The 21,368-nt window shown below is 40.5% G+C and overlaps 2 protein-coding genes across 3 annotated transcripts; one reads left to right on the top strand and one right to left on the bottom strand.

Moving 5' to 3' along the window:
* Positions 1-1,157: 1,157 nt before the first annotated feature.
* LOC144530538 (medium-chain acyl-CoA ligase ACSF2, mitochondrial-like) lies at positions 1,158-10,137 on the bottom strand. Its single transcript, XM_078270136.1, has 17 exons — positions 9,902-10,137; positions 6,190-9,483; positions 5,528-5,723; positions 5,015-5,143; positions 4,644-4,697; positions 3,907-4,025; positions 3,602-3,767; positions 3,408-3,503; positions 3,180-3,331; positions 3,005-3,096; positions 2,826-2,902; positions 2,613-2,720; positions 2,373-2,524; positions 2,095-2,236; positions 1,752-1,862; positions 1,599-1,667; positions 1,158-1,484 (listed from the first exon to the last, which is right to left on the bottom strand). The coding sequence occupies exons 2-17, from the start codon at positions 6,288-6,290 to the stop codon at positions 1,431-1,433; spliced, it is 1,818 nt and encodes a 605-aa protein (XP_078126262.1). The 5' UTR covers positions 6,291-9,483; positions 9,902-10,137; the 3' UTR covers positions 1,158-1,430.
* atp5pd (ATP synthase peripheral stalk subunit d) lies at positions 10,050-12,660 on the top strand. Of its 2 annotated transcripts, none has more exons than XM_078270134.1 (6): positions 10,050-10,113; positions 10,576-10,714; positions 11,000-11,096; positions 11,280-11,351; positions 11,777-11,839; positions 12,439-12,660. In XM_078270134.1, exons 2-6 carry the CDS (start codon positions 10,593-10,595, stop codon positions 12,568-12,570), a joined length of 486 nt encoding a protein of 161 aa, XP_078126260.1. In that variant the 5' UTR covers positions 10,050-10,113; positions 10,576-10,592; the 3' UTR covers positions 12,571-12,660. The 2 variants fall into 2 exon arrangements, with proteins under 2 accessions (XP_078126260.1, XP_078126261.1); XM_078270135.1 differs by lacking the exon at positions 10,050-10,113 and adding an exon at positions 10,160-10,249.
* The last annotated feature ends 8,708 nt before the right edge of the window (positions 12,661-21,368 follow it).

The following is a 21,368-nucleotide window of genomic DNA, read 5'->3' as shown; positions in this document are numbered from 1 at the left end:
AACATATTTTCCTAACTTCAGGTTACAGAAAAGTAGTGTCTACCCCTGACTTCCTTTTCCCACCCTCTCCGCCATTCTTTTGTTAATTACTTTTTAAAATTCTTTCTCTTAGTCTCACTCTCTCCAATGATACATGGATATCTACTTTTCTTCTTAAACTCTTCTTTGCTATGAGATTCATCTGCTCATCCCCCCCTCCAGTGTGTCCAGGAACCCAGAGTGCATGTTCTCCCCGTGTTTGCGTGGGTTTCCTCCAGTTGCTCCGTTTTCCTCCCACCATAAAGACATACATGCTAGGTAACTAGGATTACTACAGTTGAAATGTGGCACATTTATAGACATGTTGAGTGCTTATAAATAAAATAAATCTCCAAAAAAAGTTTTGTGTCAATTTATTTGAAAGCCACGTTTTTTCTATATTTACAGTAAACAACAGATTGACGTGACGCCATGTTGCCATTTGACCACTGAACATAAAGATCACAAACTCACCGACCCCACCAGAGCAAACTTGTGTTGCATAATTTCCAAGCCTTGCTGTGTTTGAGTCCATCCACAGATCTGAGACTGTAAGCACAGGAAGACCGAAGCAGTGCTGACATTGGTCTTGAATATCGCACAATCGCTTTCAACTCTTAGAAGATACTGGGTCTTAACAACAAATGAGTTGGTTCTATACCTGCCTGTCTTACATAAGTCAGATTTTATCACTGTGTTCCTCTGACCCTTGTTGGCTAAGAGCCAATTATCCTTTTCAAACACATTTTAGTTTGACCAATACTGTCAAGGAGGAGCTACAGAATAGAGAATTTAAATGAGGTTTCACACCATTCATTATCCTGCCGCATACAGTTAGTGGTGTGAACATCAAAAGAGTTATAATGCCTGCATTCAAAAAACAAGAACTGCACAAACATGAGGCATCAGGAAGTAATGAACCTGCCATTACACTTGCTTTGTAATGATTAACCTATATTAGCTTGACCTGGTTACAATGTTTTTGAAGCAAAGTGTTTAAACTTTTAAGCAAAATACAAAAAAAGCATTTGTTCCAAATCTACAAGATAGAGGTGGTATAATAGAAATACCCTTAAATTCATTTTTATATAATGCATACACAGAAATGTTGTTGTATATTTTCTTAAAAGTACTTTGAATATTAGTTGTAATTCTGTTTTATAATGTCATTTTTGTTTTACCACCCCACACCTTTAATAAGTCAAAAATGATTTCAATGATTTTAATAAAAACATCATAACATGATTTGCAAATATTCACATACTGAACAAAATGTTAGTTTGAATGATTGCAGCTTTACATGATGGAGCCTTCAGTGCCACCTACAGGCCATGGGTTACTTTTACCTGTCAATTAAAAGGAAAAAAGAACACCACTCATTAATATAATTACCAGTTTTCACTCAGACAAAATTACAGGGGGCCTAATTTCTTCTCCATTTCCTCCTTTAATATGTTCTTCTTGATCTAGAAAAACAGAAACAGCAGCCATTTCAGTCTCATTGTATTATTAAACAGTAAATCATCGCGGTGATCTTGATAGTTCAGCAATGTTGGTGTGTGAGAGCTGAAGTATCGTACCTTTCCAGAGGCTGTCAGAGGGTAGCTGTCGACAAAGATCACATAGTGTGGGATCTTGAAGTGAGAAATCTAGTGGGGGAGACACACAAACTGTACAGCTGTGCTCTGATTTTAAGTAAGTTGAGCAGTTTTATTTATCACATCACCTCTCACCTGGCCTTTGCAGAATGCTCTTATCTCCTCTGCACTGGAGGTCTGGCCTTCCCTCAGCCTGATGCAGGCACACACCTGCTCACCCAGCCTCTCATCCTTCACTCCAACCACCTGGGAAACACACAGAGAAATAGAACAACTAAAATGTAAGTTTAAAAAACTCAGCTGACTAAAATATATGTTCTCAAAAAATGCATTTTTATATATATATATATATATTTATAATGTCTACAATTCAGAGAGACATAAAGTTGGCCTATGGCTTCAAGGTGTATCTTTGCTGTTGACTGCTTGCAGACAATGTATCTGACATCTGCTGCCCTCCAGTGGTTCTGAGTCTCACCTGTACCTCCTGGACTTTAGGATGTGTATAGAGAAATTGCTCTATCTCAGCAGGGTAGATGTTCTCCCCTCCTCGGATGATCATGTCCTTTGTGCGTCCTTCAATGCGGCAGTATCCCAAACTGTTCAGACTGGCCGTGTCACTGTGTAGAAGATGAAACACACAACATGTAACATGTATACAATGTTTCCCAAGTGAGCATCGATCCCTGTTCCAGTTACATAATATATTCTCTTTTAGACAAAGGTTAGGTGTACATTATACATATAGCATCTTACCCAGTCCTGTACCAGCGGTCTTGGGAGATAACCTCTCTGGTTTTCTGAGAATCGTCCCAGTATCCATGCATCACACAGCTGCCTCTGATCATCAGCTCTCCTGAGGCCCCCAGAGGGACAATCTCCCCAGTAGTAGGGTCCACCACTTTAGCCTATAGTAAAGACACACGGGCATTAGGAACAGTGTGGTTATCACATATAAAAGGTTTTCTGCAAAAAATAAGGCATAATAAGGCATACCTCAGTGTGGCTCATGATACATCCAACAGTATTTATCTTCAGCTCTTCATTGTCTTGTGGGAAACCCAGAAATGTGACGGGGCTGTTCTCAGTGGATCCATAAGCGATCTATAAAACCAGCATGTACACATGTTCTTTTATGCTGGAGAAGCTACAATCATAAACGTTTTATAAGGCATAATTTGAAGATGTATAGAACATTTAACCACTGACCATTAGCTCTTTCATGTTCATGTCTGTTTTCAGTTTTCTCATAATCTCAGGAGGGCACGGTGAACCCCCCATGAGACCTGAAATACAGCAGCACATAAACAAGGATGCCTCAAATGCTTGCTAAACATCACACCAAGGTAAATACATATTAATTATGTTTCAGTCTTTAAATCTCTTACCAGCTTCAATTGATGATAAATCATACTTGTGTAAATCCTGTTGGCTAAGCATGTCGGTGAACATTGTGGGAGTGCCATAGATGAAATTGCACCTTGATTTAAAAAACAAGAATCAATTGAGGTGCATAATACTGTATATTTGAAAGTCTTTTGGGTGATGAGCAGCGTGCCATACTTTTCACTCTGAATGGCCTCCAGGTTGGCTCGGCTGTTGTAGCCAGAGGAAGGGAAGACCAGTGTGATACCATGCACTGCCATACACATCCCTCCCAACACAGAGCCAAAGCAGTGGTACATGGGAACGGGCACACACACTCGCACCTGAGGCTGATTGGAATGTGGAAAATGAGATTATTTTCATTGTTTCATTTCACTTCAAATCAAGAGACAAATATGTACTTACTCTCTGTCCAAAACCCATTCGGAGACCCATAAAGTAAGCATTGTTTACTATATTGTGGTGGGAAAGACTGGCTCCCTTTGGACTCCCTGTCGTCCCCTGGAACAAATACACAAGCAATATGACTTCATCTGGATCATTGTTAAATCATAATGTTAGTCCAAGTTGTACAATACACATGTGACAGTGAAGGTTACTAATGTGAACTGAATGTTGATGGGCTCATCGAAGGACAGTTTGCTCTGCAGATCCATCATCAGCTCTTTGTGGTGCTGACTCTCCCCTGCTTGCATCACATCCTCTATGTGGAGCATCCCTGGCTGTCTGCTATCTGTCACTATCACCATACGCAAGTCTGGCAACCTGGCAGACCCAAGACAGGACATTTATATCACATCCACATAACCATAAATTATAGATCGTGAAGTATTTACGGTCTCTTACTCCCATAATGAAAATAGAGGAAGAACATATATTAAATCTGACATTGGCTCTGTCAAACCTGGAGCTTTTGATCATGCCTACTGGCGTCCTGTCGAGCTCTGGGCAGAGCTCCCTCAGCATCTCACAGAAGTTTTGGGTTTTAAAGCGGGCAGGGCAGACCACAGCTTTACACTGGACCTGCATATGACAAATCAGTTCTGTTGAATATATGTTATTACTTTACAGAGTCGTGTGTAGGGATTTTGTATGCTGCCTGAGGTCTAGGTGAGTGTGTGGAAAGACTATGGCTGCATCCCAAGTCCTTAGATTTTAGTTTGTTGCTGCATTATTTTTAATAGATATTGATTTATGTTTTAGCAGTGTTTTGGACTTGTGTCTTGGCTTCAATGTTTTTTTTTTATTTGTAGTTTAAGGAAGACTGTTGACTGTTTTTAAATTTTTTTATCCAAGTTTAAAAAAATAAACATTGTAGGCTTTTTTACATATTCGTCTGTGCTCACGTCATTTTAAACGTCACTGGTTTATAACTGCTCTCCTCCCGATGAAAAAAACCTGAGTTTTAATGAACCCCTCCCCCCGTTTACATTTTGGCATTGTCAGCCCCATTTTCTTAACAGTAGAATTTTAAGAAAATGGAAATACCTTTTAAAAAGTTCCAAATTGTACTGCTGGTCGTGTGAGAACAGCAGGGATAACTTATTTGTCCTTGTTATGTTATGCACCAGGTTCAGACACCACCACTGTAAGTATTGTAAGTTATGTAAGTAGGCTAATGCCTAACAAAACCTGTCGTACCTTTTTTAGAGTAAACTCCACTTCCGTCACTTGATAGGCCGGGTTCAATGACACCTGCACATATATAACAGTTTAAACAAGTGTATTTATACAGTTCCTCACCACTTTTTTTTAAACGGCTTTACAGCACATGCCATATCTTACACATGATGTATTGTGTACTAGCTGAATACCATATTACATCATGGAAATTAATGGTACAACTGCAGAATGGTACAACTACAGAATAACTCACCAGGGCCCCTAACAGGGTTCAATGTCCACTGACACTTGACAGCAGCGTGTTTTGTAACACAGAGCAGACTGTCCGTCTAAACACAATGTTACACAGTAAATGAACGTTTAAAGGTATAAACAACTCCCAAACTGACCAGTATAATTCCAGCTTTGGCTGAAGCAAACTGGAAAAGGATCCACTCATACATGTTGGGTCCCCAAACTCCCAGCCTGTCACCTCGCTTCAGGCCCAAAGCAAGCAGACCTGCAGCCGCCTTGTCAACCTGCACCAATTAATGTCACAAAAAATAGATTATTCTTCACCACCAGTAGTATGAATTCTGGATCTTTACAATATAGCTTTCTAGCTTTTATGCATGTGCTATCATCAAACTGCATTTGATGGATGCTGCTTCATGTAGACACATTGACAAACCAGTTTTGAGGAGGCCCTTAGGGCAACCTCCTGATCTTTCAGGTGTGAAAAGAAACAACAAGAAACTATTCTGAGAACCTGAAAGAGTACAAACAAGTTTCATTTAGCAGTTATTTGACAAGTACATCTTACTAATTGTCTCAATGTTTGTATTGAAATAGGTGACTCATTTTTAAAACATGAATAGTGTTTTAGCGTTGATACATTTGGGAAGGCACAAAATCTGACACACATCTTGCTGAAACTGCACAAAGGTTTTCCGGATGCCGTCCTGCAGGAAGACCACAGCTTCACGGTCAGGCCAGCGCTGGACTATGGAGTCCAGACTCTGACCTACAGTCAGGGGGAGCAGAGACATGGAGGAGGTGCCATGGACATAGCTGCTGGTCAGTGAGGGTTTGCGAGGAGGACTGTCCACATGGAGGGACCTGCCATTCAAAGATTTTGGAGTCAAATATAGTACATATAGACTATGATTTGAGCATCATCATTTACTGCAGATTTTGAAGAAAATGATAATATATTATTTGTCTACAGTATGTCACAGAATACATGAGGCTGTTAAACAGTGAACCGTGGATAAGAGAAAGAAAAAAAAAGAGATGAAAACATCACACGAACAATTGACCTGTGGCCTTTTGCTGCCCCTATGTCATCCCCTTTCACGCTCCCCACTTACCTGTCTATCTGTAATATACAATAAATAAAAAACAAACATAAACCATACCAAGAAAACCCACATACTCATCTCTGTCTTCATTGCAAAGAAAACTCATAGCAAAAGCATTAGGTTAGTCATGGTTATTCCTTAAATGCATGCATTGTCTCTATGGAAAACCATCTTTCTTTTAAAGGTTGCCATTTGACCACTGAACATGAAGATCATAAACTTACCGACACCACTGGAGCAAACTGCATAGTTTCCAAACCTTGCTGTGTTTGAGTCCATCCACAGATCTAAGACTTTGAGCCCAAGATCTTAGCAGTGCTGACATTTGTCTTAAGTATGGCACAATCTGCGTTCAACTGGATTTAAGTTTCTTCTATCTATAAAAGGAAGGAGTGTCTGCCCCTCCCTACATTTATGGTCCCTCCGGTGGCGATCAGTCAGTCAGTCTGTCAGACTGTAGGTCTAATCTGCAAGCACAAAATTCAATTCAATTCAATTTTATTTATAGTATCAAATTATAACAGGAGTTATCTGAGGACACTTTACAGATAGAGTAGGTCTAGACCACACTCTATAATTTACAAAGACCCAACAATTCCAGTGATTCCAGTGAAGAGCATGCATAAATGCGTAAATGCGACAGTGGCAAGGAAAAACTCCCTTTTTAGGAAGAAACCTCGGACAGACCCAGGCTCTTGGTAGGCGGTGTCTGACGGTGTCGGTTGGGAGTGTGATGAACAGTGGCAATAATAGTCACAATAAAGATAATGACTAGAAATAGTAGTTGTAGTAGTTCATGGTGTTGCAGGGCACTGCAGGGCGCTACAGGGCACTGCAGGGCGCTACAGGGCGTAGCAGGGCACTGCAGAGCACGGCAGGGCGTGGCAGGACGTTGCAGGGCGATGCAGAGCGTAGCAGGGTGTAACAGGGCACAGCAGGGCGTGGAGCAGGACCATGGCGACAGCTGCAACCATGATTTAGGTGCCATCCTAATCCAAGGAAACATGCTGGGCGAAAAAAAAGCATAAGAACTCCGGGGAATAAGCTCCCCAGAGCTAGGTTAGTAACAAGCATTTCTGGGACATGGCTACACAGAGATGGAAAGAAAGAGGAGAGAGAAGCTTAGTGTGTCAAAGGAAGTCCCCCCGCAGTCTAAAACTATAACAGCATAACTAAGAGCTGCAGAGAAGCAGAGATAGGGAGGCCGCGCGCCGTGAATGTGGCTACACACCCTCCCCCGCCGGTCTAGGTGAACGCTGCAACTCATCACTCCCTAAATATGCGTAAGCTTTCTATGAAGAGAAGCAGAGATAGGGAGGGGGTGCGCCATGACTGTGGCTCAGATTGGGAGCTGGTTCCACAGGAGAGGAGCCTGATAGCTGAAGGCTCTGGCTCCCATTCTACTTTTAGAGACTCTAGGAACCACAAGTAACTCTGCATTCTGGGAGCGCAGTGCTCTAGTGGGACAATAAGGTACTATGAGCTCTTCAAGATATGATGGTGCTTGACCATTTAAAGCTTTGTAGGTCAGAAGAAGGATTTTAAATTCAATCCTGGATTGTACAGGAAGCCAATGCAGAGAAGCTAATACAGGATAAATATGATCTCTTTTCTTAGTTCTTGTCAGAACACGTGCTGCAGCATTCTGGATCAGCTGCAGAGTCTTTAGGTTTTTAGTTGAGCATCCTGATAATAAGGAATTACAGTAGTCCAGCCTGGAAGTATGTATAAGATGAAATGCATGGACTAGTTTTTCAGCATCGTTTTGAGACAAGATGTTCCTAATTTTGGCAATGTTACGAAGGTGAAAAAAGGCTGTTCTTGAGGTTTGTTTTAAGTGGGCGTTAAAGGATATATCCTGATCAAAAAGATATCCTGATCAGAATTCTGACAGTAGTGCTGGAGGCCAGGGCAATGCCATCCAGAGTAATTATATCTTCGGATAATGAGGTTCGGAGGTGTTTAGGGCCCAGCACAATAACTTCAGTTTTGTTTGAGTTTAACATCAGAAAATTGTAGGTCATCCATGATTTTATATCTTTAATGCATACTTGAAGTTTAGCTAACTGACTGGTTTCGTCTGGCTTGATTGATAAGTATTGTTGTGGAAGTTTCTTTTGATAGAATAGAAGTCGTGAAACAAATAAATACAGTTGCAGACTAAACCAAGTTTGGTTTTTGTATTTTATTTATATTTGCAAATATAGGAGTAACACAATTTCACAAAAGGCACAGCAGCTCAGTGTGAAAAAGTCTCTTCAACGAATGAACAGAAACACTGAGCTTATATACATCTCTAGAGGGATAGCAACACACACACTTGGCTTAGTTAGCATGACTCTGCATTTCTTACAATCAATCAAACATAGTAGACATTCAGGAGCCACTTCGCTACTTCCCCTCTGTTCCACTTTCTACCCCTTAGATTAGACATCCCGTTTATCCCAACTATCTGAGAAGTCTTAACTATCCAGGGAGAAATGAATGTACCGGGAGAGATAGTTTAGGGTGACCTTGTTCAGACAAACAGTGCTTCACTATGTTCCAGACTTTGTGGCTCCTACTTTTAACATGTGAGAATCAGAAAAACTCACATTCAGCATTGTGAGAGAAAGTAGCACTGAGCCTTGTGGAACGCCATGGCTAACTTTAGCGTACCTGGAGGATTTATTGTTAACATTAACAAATTGAATTTGGAGAGAGGGCAAGAAGAGTGAGGTGGTAACAAAATTAAGTGTTGCAGTATATGCTTGTATGTCTTGGGAAGAATTGATTCTATTATATGAACTACTTGCCAACAAACAAAATTCAGGGTGAAATAATATTAGGAATAATGTTATATAACAATGATTTGTAGACAATTCATATTTTATGCAAGGGATGCTGTTAAGTGATGTCCAGTCAGTAGTCAGGGAGGCAGGCTGACGAAAGACAAATAAACAAAAACAAAAATGCACTAAAACAATGGGTTTCTGGCTAAAGTCTCACCTTGAACTCATCGCAAATGCAGCCTGATTCATTGTTGCCTTCTTAAAATAAGGTTTTGAAAATGTACAGTAAGTGTATTTATTTATAAACGTTTGTCTTATTCCTGCAAACTTTGTATAACTGACCACGATTCTTGCAAACTACACATCTTACAACCACAAATCCTCTGCCTATGTGTTACATTTCTTAGGTCTTCAGAGGGGAAAGATAAAGATGACGGGTATCTCATCATGCACATAGTGATGGTTGTGTTCAGCGGGGCCACCCACCTGCATAGCATAACAGGAGGCGGACCCCTGCTCCTCTTCTTGGTTTTCCTCCTCTGGATCATTGTGTCCTGACTCTTGAGGCAGGAGTTAGGAAATACTGATGTCATGAGTGAGTGCAACACTCTTTTTTCACATTTTGTTTATCTATTTAATTTGTATTTATATTTCATTGTTGTGCCTAGTCAGATTTAAAGTCTAAATTCAGAATCAACTTTAAACAATGGTAGAGACATGTCCTCAGTCTCAATGGTAGTTGTAGCTCTGGAGAGAGGGACAAGTGAGGGATATAATTTAAAATAGCTGCCCTACAGAATTATCATAGACTATACAATAGAATAATACACATGTGCCCATTTGGATATAGTCAAACAGGCTATGTTTATTTAGTTCTGATCAGCGCATTCCGGATGTGACTTTCCAAATAAAACTATAATAGTCAGAAACATTTGCTAAGACGTCATACAATTTGAGATTTTACTTTATTTTCTAATCTTAGTAGTATCGGCATTAATACTACACTTTTTAAATATCATTAAAAGCCCACGCTCTGTAAATAATGTTCCACTTAGCGTCAAGGCAGACATAATACACGACATTTACATTTTCTGTCAAACTTTCAAAATATAACAATGAAGATGAGTGGTAAGATGAGTGGTATTGTTGACTGCATGGTCGTTACCTTATATTTAAGGTCGTTTACAGTTGACAAATCCGTGGTTGAGGTTTTCTTTTCAATAAAAAAGTATTTGAGTGTAATTAGCTAGCTATATCACGAATTTGAGACCGTCACTAACAGTTTGTTTTATATGACATTAACTGTTAAATGAACCTTAGCTCATCGTACATTTCCGTTTCCTGTCGGTCAGTTTGGAGGAGTTCGTTCTATCGACGGTATGACATGTAGCTAGCTAGCTATTTTTAAATGATCAACTTTGTCATAACGATGCTTTAAACAGATTGTCGCAATATAATCCAGGAGGAATGTAGCAGATTCGTTTACAAAATGTTGTTGCAAAAGGACGCTAAAGTAAATCTGCTGTTTAATATTCCGCCTGTCGGCGGTGTTGTTGTTGTTCTGACCTTGCTAGTGTTAGCTACGTTTGCTGAATGGGTTTGTTGTTGTTATGTAGGACACAGTACAAACTAATACCGTTCTTTAGCTGGCAAATTATCAATTTGTTTGTGTCTTTCCAAAGAGACTCAGGGCCATATCCAAATATCTGTTAAAAGAAATGGGGGACACATATGCTTATTTAGAACAATGCCAATAAAGAGAAGCTATTTTAAGCGGCTACGCCATTAACATTGTTCATTATAAGTAAGGATCAATCTTGAGTTTCCCTGCCCTTCTAGTTAACACGCACTGAAACATGGCTGGGAGACGAGTTGCACTGAAGACCATTGACTGGGTGGCTTTTGCAGACAGGGTGCCGCCCAACCAGAGGACCATGTTTAATAACCTGAAGACACGGAGTGATGCTGTTGCTGCAAAGTTTGTATTCCCAGTTATATACCAATATATACAATTTACAACATATGTCCAGCTCTTATCATTGTAGTGAACTTTCTTACCTAAAAAAAAAAAAATCTTACCTTTTTAGAAGGGTAACAGTAATTCTGCAGCACGATTGTACTTCTAAGTATAGTATTACGTGCATATTCTTATGCACATTTAGCAGGCATTACATACACAATATGTTGGTAATACGCTATTATCTTGACACACCACTGCTAAAGGTAAACTATGGTGTTTATAAACAGATGACTGTGTTCACAGGCTCACCTCTCTGCCAGAGAAACCCGCTGCAATCGACTGGAGCTACTACAGATCTGCTGTGGATAAAGCAGGCATGGTGGATGAGTTTGAAAAGAAGGTAAGAGAAGTTACCAGCAAATCTGATGTGTAATCCTGAAAAGTGATGTAAGTCTTTAAACAGAAGTGAAAATAAAACTCTTCTATTATTATTAGGCAAAGTGATGGTGGTAAGACCATAATAACAGCATGTCGAGTATTTTATTATTATCAGATATCGTATTAACTTTCTGTTTCCTCTCAGTTCAGCGGCCTGAAGGTTCCTGAGCCTATAGACACTCAGACAGCTCTTATCAATGCACAGGAGGCGGAAGCGGTGAGTGCCAATGTGATGGCATTAAATGGCATATGCGTTTGGCAGTGTATTGTAATTTTATTCAGGTTTTCCTCAAACTATAGAAAAGAGTGTAGTAAGAGCAATTTTAAAATTTTCTGTAACATGTTTGTGTACAAACACCAGCAATCATAGAGAAGGAACCAGATGCCTATAACTTATAAAGTTATTTATAATAACTATACTTTATAATATATATATTTTTTTTTGGTTTACATACAAACTTTTGATAGAATTTAATAAATTTTTCTTGATGTCAGATTTGAGCTGTGCCATTTAAAATGATATCTTCCACAAGTGCATTTCTTTTAGATGGTCTTAAAATGATTTAGTTGTTTTTCCAATGTGCTTGCGCAACACAGTGGCAATGGATTTTGTAGTGTACACAATCTGTTTTTGTCTTCCAGAACACATCAGCTGCTGCCTACATCGAAGCATCCAAAGGTCGTATTGCCCAGTATGAGAAAGAGGTGGGGAATTATAAATGTAAAAACTTATATCATAACCCCTGTGTGTATCAATACTGTCTTAAAATACAAAAGCCGGAAATTGTCTTGGACACAAATCTACAATCCAGATGACACAGATATACAGGCCAAAGGTATGGTCACATTATACCTCCGTCCTACAAATATCCACTCCGTCTCCCTTTCACTTCTGTTGAAGTATGTAAGACAAATTTGAGTGTGTGTTTCCTGTTTAGCTGTGATGCCCAATATTCATTTATTACCCGCTTAAGACATCACATCCTTTTTGAAGCGTGCAGGGCAATTTCGGTAAACAGAAATGCAATGTGTCCACACCTATAGACTGCCATAGGGGTTTTTCTGCAGTTTTACGTCAAAATGTGTGCACCAAATGAGTCCCCTCTGTACCTTCATTGAGCTGTGATAGACTCCTGCAGCTAGAAAAATCAAAATGCAGTAATACTGTACTAGAACTGAAATAGTTTCAAGAGAAAATCTGGTTCTTACTTATTTACCTCCCTTGTCTTACATTTTCTGATTCTACCACAAACTCTTCCTCTTCACTTCACTTTTGTCCTCATCCTGTGCTCTTCCTTTCCCAGCTGGACAAATTCCGGAACATGATTCCCTTCGACCAGATGACCATCGAAGACCTGAACGACACTTTCCCAGAAACAAAACTGGACAAAGAGAAACATCCTTACTGGCCACACAAACCCATTGCTGAACTGTAAACATATCTACTCTGACCATATTCTATATATAATGTATCTTCCACTGAGGAAGACCTGTACAGTATGTGTATTAAATTATTGTTTCATCCATTCAGGAGTCTAGTAAATAACTGAAATGTTGTTTTTTCCACTGCAAGAACTGTATTACTGAAGGAAAAAATTAAAATAAAGCATATTAGACTTAAGTGATTCCTGAAAATATAGTTCAACTTTCTTGCTTTATGAAATCAGTAAAATGAGTTAAAGGTTGTCAGTGTTCACAGGCCCATTATAAACAACCTCATAGACTCCTCACAGGCAAAAAATTGTTGTTTTATTACTAAATTTCTTCCCAGGCGTTATGAACTCAATTTGATCTGTTGGACTGTGTTTTCTTTCTAAATTTGGTATGAAATATCCTCCAACACTCACTAGAAATCTAACCCTTGTGGATACACTGATGAGTTTTAAAGTACACACTCGGCCAAATCACTCTCAGCAGAAAGCAGAGTAGGGTTTCTTTCCCTCGTGGGGTCACTGTTGTCTTTGCGAAAGCGACCTGTAGTTGTCAGTTTTTTGCATCAGCAGGGCAGCAGCACTCATCTCTTTATATATTTACACATGTCTGCAGGTAGGCACGACCTTACTGTGTTGGATCCACTATTACATTAGACAGAATCAAGGCATCTGTCAGAGTGTGGCTTGCTTGTACAAATGATCATAGCTCCAGCCCTTTTATTATGCAGTGTCAGACTTGTTCAGGCTTTGTTATGACTACAGCATAAATCTAAATTTCACCACGGCTGGAAATATGAGCGTTCTCTCAGGGATTGGAGAGAGTCTTAAAACCTAAAGCCTACTTTCTGTGCTCTTATTACACTGTTATTATGGGTTTGGTTTGTGGTCTTATATTGTACATAACTCTGTCTTTCGATGCAGACTTGATGGTGATAAGTGGAGGGATGTACTCTGGCCTCAACATTGTGATTGCCCTAGGATTCATCATATAGAGCAGTGGCAAGAGACTGTCTTCCTCCAGGGGGCAGCATCTGTCTCATTAAGAGATATGTGTTAACCTATGGCCTTGTATTCATCTATTATACTAACTGCCATCAACCTGTTTTTTATAATCAATTTATTTAGGCCAGGGTTTTTCTAAGCAGTTAGCATTTTGCTTTTTTTTTCAAAGTGGAAAAAAGTGACACATTCAGACACTAGACAGTATTAAAACTAAATGGTGTGTTAGTAGGCGTTCACCCTTTTTCAAAATAGCAGCACATATTAGTTATTACTCAGATGGATGAACTAAAGTAATATTTCCCCTTAAAATGTTCTCTTTTTTCATACTTGCTATGAAAAAGTTAGGACAGATAAGTTTGTTAGGACAAATACCAGAATTACAAAAGTGAAAATCACCTACCTTTATTTCCTAAATACTGAAGGAAAAGCAACATAATGGTACTCAACAATGTATACTGTATATGCATGAAATTCATTGACAGTATTTGAAAAAAGAAAAAAGCTGTGGTTTCTTATGTTTTACTTATTTAAATTTTGGATTAAACTGGCACACCAGTATTATTGCAATTCCACATTTGGCAACTTGCTACAAACAGCTTTAAAAAAGAAAATAGTGATCAAAATCAAAGCAGCATTGACATTGAGATATCTTGGGTCAAGCTCCAAAAAACACTTGATCTTACAGTTCCCGTAATGCAACTTACTTTTATTAGAACCTCCTCGCCTGCTAAATGCCCATTGAGTAAAAATCTCTCCAAGGCCAAACTTAGATGACTCTGGTGACATCATCAGGGTTATTTCTTCAGGCATGGCAAATGTCCTCCAGAGCCACATGAGACATGATATAGCTGTCTCCACAGTCATAGCAGCAGAAGTGGAGACATATAAACATATTTAAGACTTTCTTTCAGCAGCCTCACATTTTCTAGATTGCAGACCGTAACAAAATGTCTCTGTCAGCACACCGTGAGGCTCCGGTTGATCTCTGATTTCCCCACTCAGACATGTTATGCATTCCACAGTGGAGCAGTGATAATCCTCCCAAAATCTACACATTATGTCATACTAGCAAGCTCTTGTCTCTTCAGTCTGCAACTGGGTAAACTTGACATGACTGTGGTGCAACATGACCACACAGCTCCACAACAGCTTTCTCAAGACGCTCCTGGAGAGTTAAGATTCAAAACTCTGCAAGTGGAGCAAAGAATCAAAACAGGCTTTGAGTCAAAGGGGAAAAAATAAATAGTCTTTAAGATTAAGGGATTTCTCACATTCCCGGTCTCATTTATCAAAATCATGTTTTTATTGTCTTTGTGTCCTGTCGTTGCCAAGTGTTCATTCAAGCTAAACAGCCAAATTGTAATTTTACTTAAGTTTTTTTTAAGTACTTTGCAGTTGTGGATCACATCCTCAATGCTTACCAATCTGGTTGACCTTTGACCTTTTGGAGTGCAGGCAGCTCCGTAGCAAGGTAACAGGGTCCTGAACTCTGAGTAAGGGTCACTGACTGTCACCTGTGCCCAGCTACTATGTGAAACAGCTATACATGCATGTGCACACAACTGTGTGTGTTTGTGTGCGTGACCCCCTACGGCTCTACTTTCCCTGGGTTCAGCTATTCTTTTCCCAGCTGACCATTCAGCTGTTGCCAACACTTGTCCACTTGATAACTGTTGCCGTAACTCAGAACTCAGCACGCTGGTTTACTACCATTAATGATTTTAATAAAACCCCTGTGTGCCATGTAGCCCATAATCTGTAATTGAACAGAATAACTTATTTGAAGGATTGTACGGAGAGAAATTAAAGTGTCTTCAATCCAATCAAGCATTTGCAAAAGTAACAAATCTGTTTAATCCATGTTTGACATTGGGGTGTGTGGTGCTGAGCTGTGCTATGTGTGAGTTGGTGTGTGACAGGCCCTAAATTCCTCTGATGCTATCCTGAATTAGGCAGCGCTGTTGTTGGGTTGGGTTTCCATTTAACATGTGTTCATAATGTTGAAAAAGCACGCTCAAACTATTTATCAGTTTTTATTGATCTTTTTTTGTTGGCAAAGATCACCCAAAAATAACATAATTATGTCATTTTTTTAAGGTTTCAAGACAGGAATTCACACCAATCTCTCATCATACTGTATGTCCTTGTAATTTATTTTAACCTTAATGCATTTAATATGAGATATTTCAACTATCTACCACTACCACATTCCTTCACTGGTGCAAAAGTATGGATTATGCTGTAGTCTGCATAATGCTGAATATGGGTCCATTTTGCACATCTAGGGGGATTATAACCCATGTTGTATGCATGCCATGTCTAACTGGCCTCATTGAAAGTAACACTGCAACATGATGTCATTTATAAATATTTAATTTGGATCATGAGGGTTGCTGGCTCATGGCTTGAAATTGTTTTTACGCGTGAAACCATCCAGTAATTATCTAAAAACTAAACAGCAGTACGATGCCATTATTGACTCATTTGCCGAGTCCTCCTCCCTAAAGAATTGCTCCATCATTCTCTGTCCCAAAACCAAACAGCTCACATCCGCTCCTGTGTGAAAATCTAACTGTTCACTTCCTACCTATCCATCACACAAGCTATTATGCTCTTAATTTAGACATCCATCAAACGTCACATGTTCCATTACACAATCCATCATGCTCTGCACTTGTCCCACCATTGGCTGATGATCTTTGTCACCCTACAATGCCCAATGATGTGTGTTTCCTTTAGAGGCTAGAGGGCACGCCCCCGCCTCCTCCATATTCTAATGGCTGAATTTAGGCAGGAACCATTTTTTTTCTCTTCTCATCCAAAGGCCACGACCCGGGCCAGAGGTCAGAAGGGGTCAGCCTGGTTGCCAAGGAGGAGTCCACCGACAGGGCAAAGCCACTGGTGCTCATTGGACTGTGCAAACAGCAGTTCTGCTGAGTCTGACAGGCCTGAGAGCAGAGGAGCCCTGGCAGATTGCATTATCATAATCAGACAACAAGCAAGGGTTGATGAGTGAAAGGTTGTATAGAGCATGCAACAACACGCTCATTCAAAGCCAAGATTAAGTCAAGAGAGCTCTAGTGACAGGACAAGCTTTTGTTATTGTGATCAGTGGAGCTTTCTGTGATGGTCCATCCACAATGCATTGTATCACTTAGGGCTGGGTCATCCTAGAAAATAAGTTTGTACAATGTGTTGTCCAACCACATCGCAAAAGTGTTTATAGCTTCTCCAAGAGGCCACACTCCAAGGTGGGGTGAAGAGCTGGCTGTCAGATTACAGATTGTCAGTTTCCGAAAATTACAGAAATTACCCCCAGGCCTGGTGCGTCGATGAGTATACCTCTCCACATGGGCACCCGCTCTAGCAACTGAACTATCTGGGTGCCCACAACAGTGTCTTTTTAAAGGAGTTGGGAGTCAAGTTAGTGATTCGATTCATGCAATCAGTAGCTTTCTATTTATCTCTGGTCAGGCCTGGCATCTCTTCCACATTATGCGTTCTGCCCTCAGGGATACATCCTGTGCTCTTTGCAATGTCAATCAGCTTTCATGATTAACACATGAAAGACAGAAATACGAAAACAGCAGTTTGGATGCAAATGGAAACTGAAGCAAAACCGTTCTTAGCGTAATTTTTCTAACACTATGGTGATAGTAAGAGAAAGTAGAAACAACAAGGAAACACAGAATTGGGAGATTAAAATATACAGAACCTGATCCTTCCAAAGAAACATGACTTTACTATCACAGTTCAAGGTCAAGGTTCAATACCAAAATCCAAATTTGGTATTTTTGTAGAAACAAGTTACATTGGGATCCTGACATCTTACAGCAAGCTTCATCTCTTTGCAACAGACCGCCAAACACCATGACATGACATCATGAGAAAGTTGTCCCCCCCGTTGACAAGGCCGCCTGTTGCCATGGGGCTCCTGGAAATGGCACTGCGGATCCCAGTAAATGAAGGCTGTTGGGGGCGGGGACGTGAAGGCAAGTAAATAGAAGTGCCATTTGCAATGTGTTTGCTTGATGTCCTCAGAGCCAAATTATGCTCAGTTATTGGGCTGCTCGGCATTGGGCGGCTCCCAGTAGCTCTGTGCAGCAGGACCCCCCACTCTGGAGGACATTGGCGTGTTTGCTGAACGAACAGGGCAACCTGACGCGGCCTCTGGGAGCCATGTGAGCTGACAGCCGCCATGCACTTTCACTCATTAAGAAAAGAGGACGATGAGGGACAAAAGGCAAAAGGAGACAGTCTTGTCGGAGCAGACTGCAGCAGCAAATCACCATTCACAAATATAAATAATTAGTCATAACACAGACATCAGCCAGGAAAAATGAATTTACATGATAAAGCTTAACAGTGTGGAGCTTTCTATCACATACATGTTTAGTAGTTTTATCAACAGACATTGGTCTAGTTGATAAAATTTGTTTTTGTAAAAATTTGTATTACTACTGTATGATTTTGACTGGATGCAATCTTATGAGTCCTGCCAAAACTTGATCTTTAAACCATCTGATGAAGACAGTGCCTGGTCTACTTCATGCACACTACCCATTTACTCAGTCGGAGCACACAATTCCCAGATCCCCTTTGATACCTGATATTTAGACATGCAGGCCCATGCTGTGACCTCGCAATCACTTTTTGTTAGAGACACCCAACACCAGAGTCCTTAATCCTGCCACAGCGCTTCGGTGGGAGAGGCGGGGCGAAGGAGGCGGCTGCGAGGCATTTCATGACTGGGGAACTCATGACCCACTGGGGATTAATGAGCATTCTGTGAGGGGCCTTTATTGGCTTGTTGACCCTTGCTTTCTGATATGTTCATCTCTATCTGGCTCGAATTTGGAATGACATGCATAGACTGAATGCATTTAACGTTCAATCAAAATATAAAAATGTTAATAAAATAAGTTTGAGCTACTCAAATACAAAAATGCCTATTTTAGGCACAGCTATAGATTTTTAGCCACGCTAGCAACTTGGCTTTAAGGATGGCAATGTCATCTATCAGTTAGTCTACCACTTTGGTCCAGACTTAATATATCTCAAAAACTATATGATAGGTTGATCGTTTAATTTGGTACAGATATTTAAGGGCACTAAAAGATAATTGTTAATGACTTTGGTGCCCCGTTGTCAGTTCAACCATTGAATCATTATCAGATGTTCCTTTCAAACCCAGCTCTATGACTCATGTGTGTAACTGGACTTATTTAACCGGTAAAAAATAGATTAATCATAGATTATCATACAATTTTAGGGCTCATTTTCCCTAGTAGGCTAGTGTGATTTGACAAACATGGCTGAAATATACAGTAGAGGGAACCCTGCAATCCTAAATTGAAGTGGGTTGTTGATAAATAAAACAAATTATATCATAAGAAAAAGGGTGATATTTGACATGATTATTGGGATGAAAGATTCAATGTGAGCTGAAATGTGATCACAGAAGTGTCAGGGCAGCATTGTGTCAGATCGGAGGTATTAGGACTGCAGCTGCAGAGTGAGTTGTGGCTCAGTGTGGGTGGCGGCTATCTTGCTGCTGGGGCGGTGTGTTTATGTGTGCTGGGGTTAGGGCCACGCGCACAGTGCAGGCTAACAAACACACACACAGAAAAACCACAGAGACTCTATTGATTCCAGCTAATCAAGGCAGTGGCGCAGGGGGAAGAAGCACGTGTGTGTGTGTGTGTGTGTGTGTGCGTGTGTGTGTGTGTGTGTGTGTGTGTGTGTGTGTGTGTGTGTGTGTGTGTGTGTGTGTGAAGTCAACACATTCCCCACATTCCAGCACTTCCCAAAGAGGCATAAACTATAAGCCAAGACACTGAGCTTCCAGGCCTTCTTCTCACTGCTGGGGACCTTCTGCTCTTTAATTCAACTGCCCTTCTCTCTGCGAAGTCACTTTGCACTTTGCTGTGTCTGTAGTTTTCAACAGTAGTTCTCTCTCTTTTTTTATTCCACCCACGAGATGACCATGCAATGACTTCTGGCTGAATCACACTGACAGGACAAAGACACCACATATTTATGTCTGGTTTAAACTGGTCCTTCTCAACTGGTATTACAATAAAATCAGACCTCACCCAGTTGCAACCGATAGCATATGCATTTATAACAGATTAGTCAGATTAATTGGTTGAGCTACACCCAGTGACACTAGTTCCAAATCCTTGCAAATGTGATAAAATGTTATTTATAAACATTCTCCTAAATGATGGCGTGCTTATCATGCAAGTTAAACCCAGAAAGAAAGTGCAGTATTAGTGACAATAGCTAGAACACATCAGAAAACAGTGAAACATCAGTTTTCTACAGCTCAAGGACATGTTATCAAATTGTTCCCATTTGCGAAGCTGGGACAATGCCGTTTTTGCTTGAAAAATTACTTTTTTGACTATTAATCGATTATTAAAATAGTCGGCTGTCAATCGACTGATCGTTAAATCAACTAATTGATTACTCCAGTAAAGATAAATAGAGAGCCAGAAGATAAATGCTGCCCTTGTTGTGTACAAAGATCTTATATGCACTGGATCAGATGGAGCACAGCGCACACCATCAACACTCTGGACAGTGATGCAGATATTGATTATGTTGCAGTGGAATCACCTGAAGACTTTGTGTATCTGTTACCAGCTGCTGGTGGCCACATGGTACAAGCAGAACAAGGCTGCCTGGATAGAGAGGAAGCTCTGACAACTAGGACAGCTGGACCTGCACAGAACCCACCAGCCAAGTAATGCCCACTGACCCTCCTCTTCCTCCTCCTCCTCATCCAAGACTCAAAAGCCAGAGCAAGAAGGTTCACAGTAAGGCATCGTTACCATAGAAACTCTGTTTGCATTTCCCAGCGAGTAATTCAGGGACCGCTGGCTTTCAGCTGGAATTCAGACATTCATTTCAATGCACAGTGCTGTCTGGAAAAGCAATTGTCTATGTGGGGCAACTTATTGAAAGACATTCTAGGTGTGTTTCCGTTTAAGTGAAAAGGCAGACAAAAAGAGCCTTGGCCATGAACTAGATGTCATCTTAACAGGCCTGGCTCACAGGTTGCATCTACTGGCGAAGCAGCATGGCTAAGAGCTCCAATAACCGGATTTGTTCCGGGGTTTGATTTGAGGTGATCAAAATAAAAAGTCTTCCATTAAAGCAGGGAACCTGAGCAGGACTGTACATGCCAATCAACATTTGGAGTGTGGTTGGAGAGTGCTGCTCTCTGATGCATGCCCAGTCACAGGGTTGTATTCAGGTTTGTCTTCAGTCCTCGCTCTCTCATACCAGGCTGCTGCACTGGAACAAAGAGGCCTTTCACACTGACCTTGACACACAGCCACCCCCATCACCACAGGAACCAACGCAGAGGAATCCACTCCCAACTCTCTGATATCAATCTCTCTGTACCCCTGGCAGACGGTTCCAGCTCAAGGCTAAGGTGAACCTTAGAGAGGCTTATGCACATCATAAGAGTGTTTTTATTCCAACGAAGAATATGTGAAAAAAAACAAAAAAACTGTTAGCACCAGTGATCATTTTATATCTGATCTGAAATGACCCACCATGTCCATCTGCAGCCAAATGTAAAATACAAAGTTTGGATTTACAGCAGTAGTGGTTAAGCTGCCGGGGTTTTTTTTTTAGTTAGATTGTTTGGACGTAAATATCAAAAAATAGTAAGAAGCAACCAGCAGTTTCCCCACAGCCTAAAGCGATCAATCAAATGTTATGTCCGACCAAAACAATTTTTTTTGGGATTTTGTCAATTATTTTACAAAAGCACCACAGAACAC

The sequence above is a fragment of the Sander vitreus genome, chromosome 15 (genome assembly GCF_031162955.1).
Source record: "Sander vitreus isolate 19-12246 chromosome 15, sanVit1, whole genome shotgun sequence".
NCBI lineage: Eukaryota > Metazoa > Chordata > Actinopteri > Perciformes > Percidae > Sander > Sander vitreus.
The sequence above is the reverse complement of the archived record's forward strand: the minus strand, read 5'-3'. Positions and strand labels throughout refer to the sequence as shown.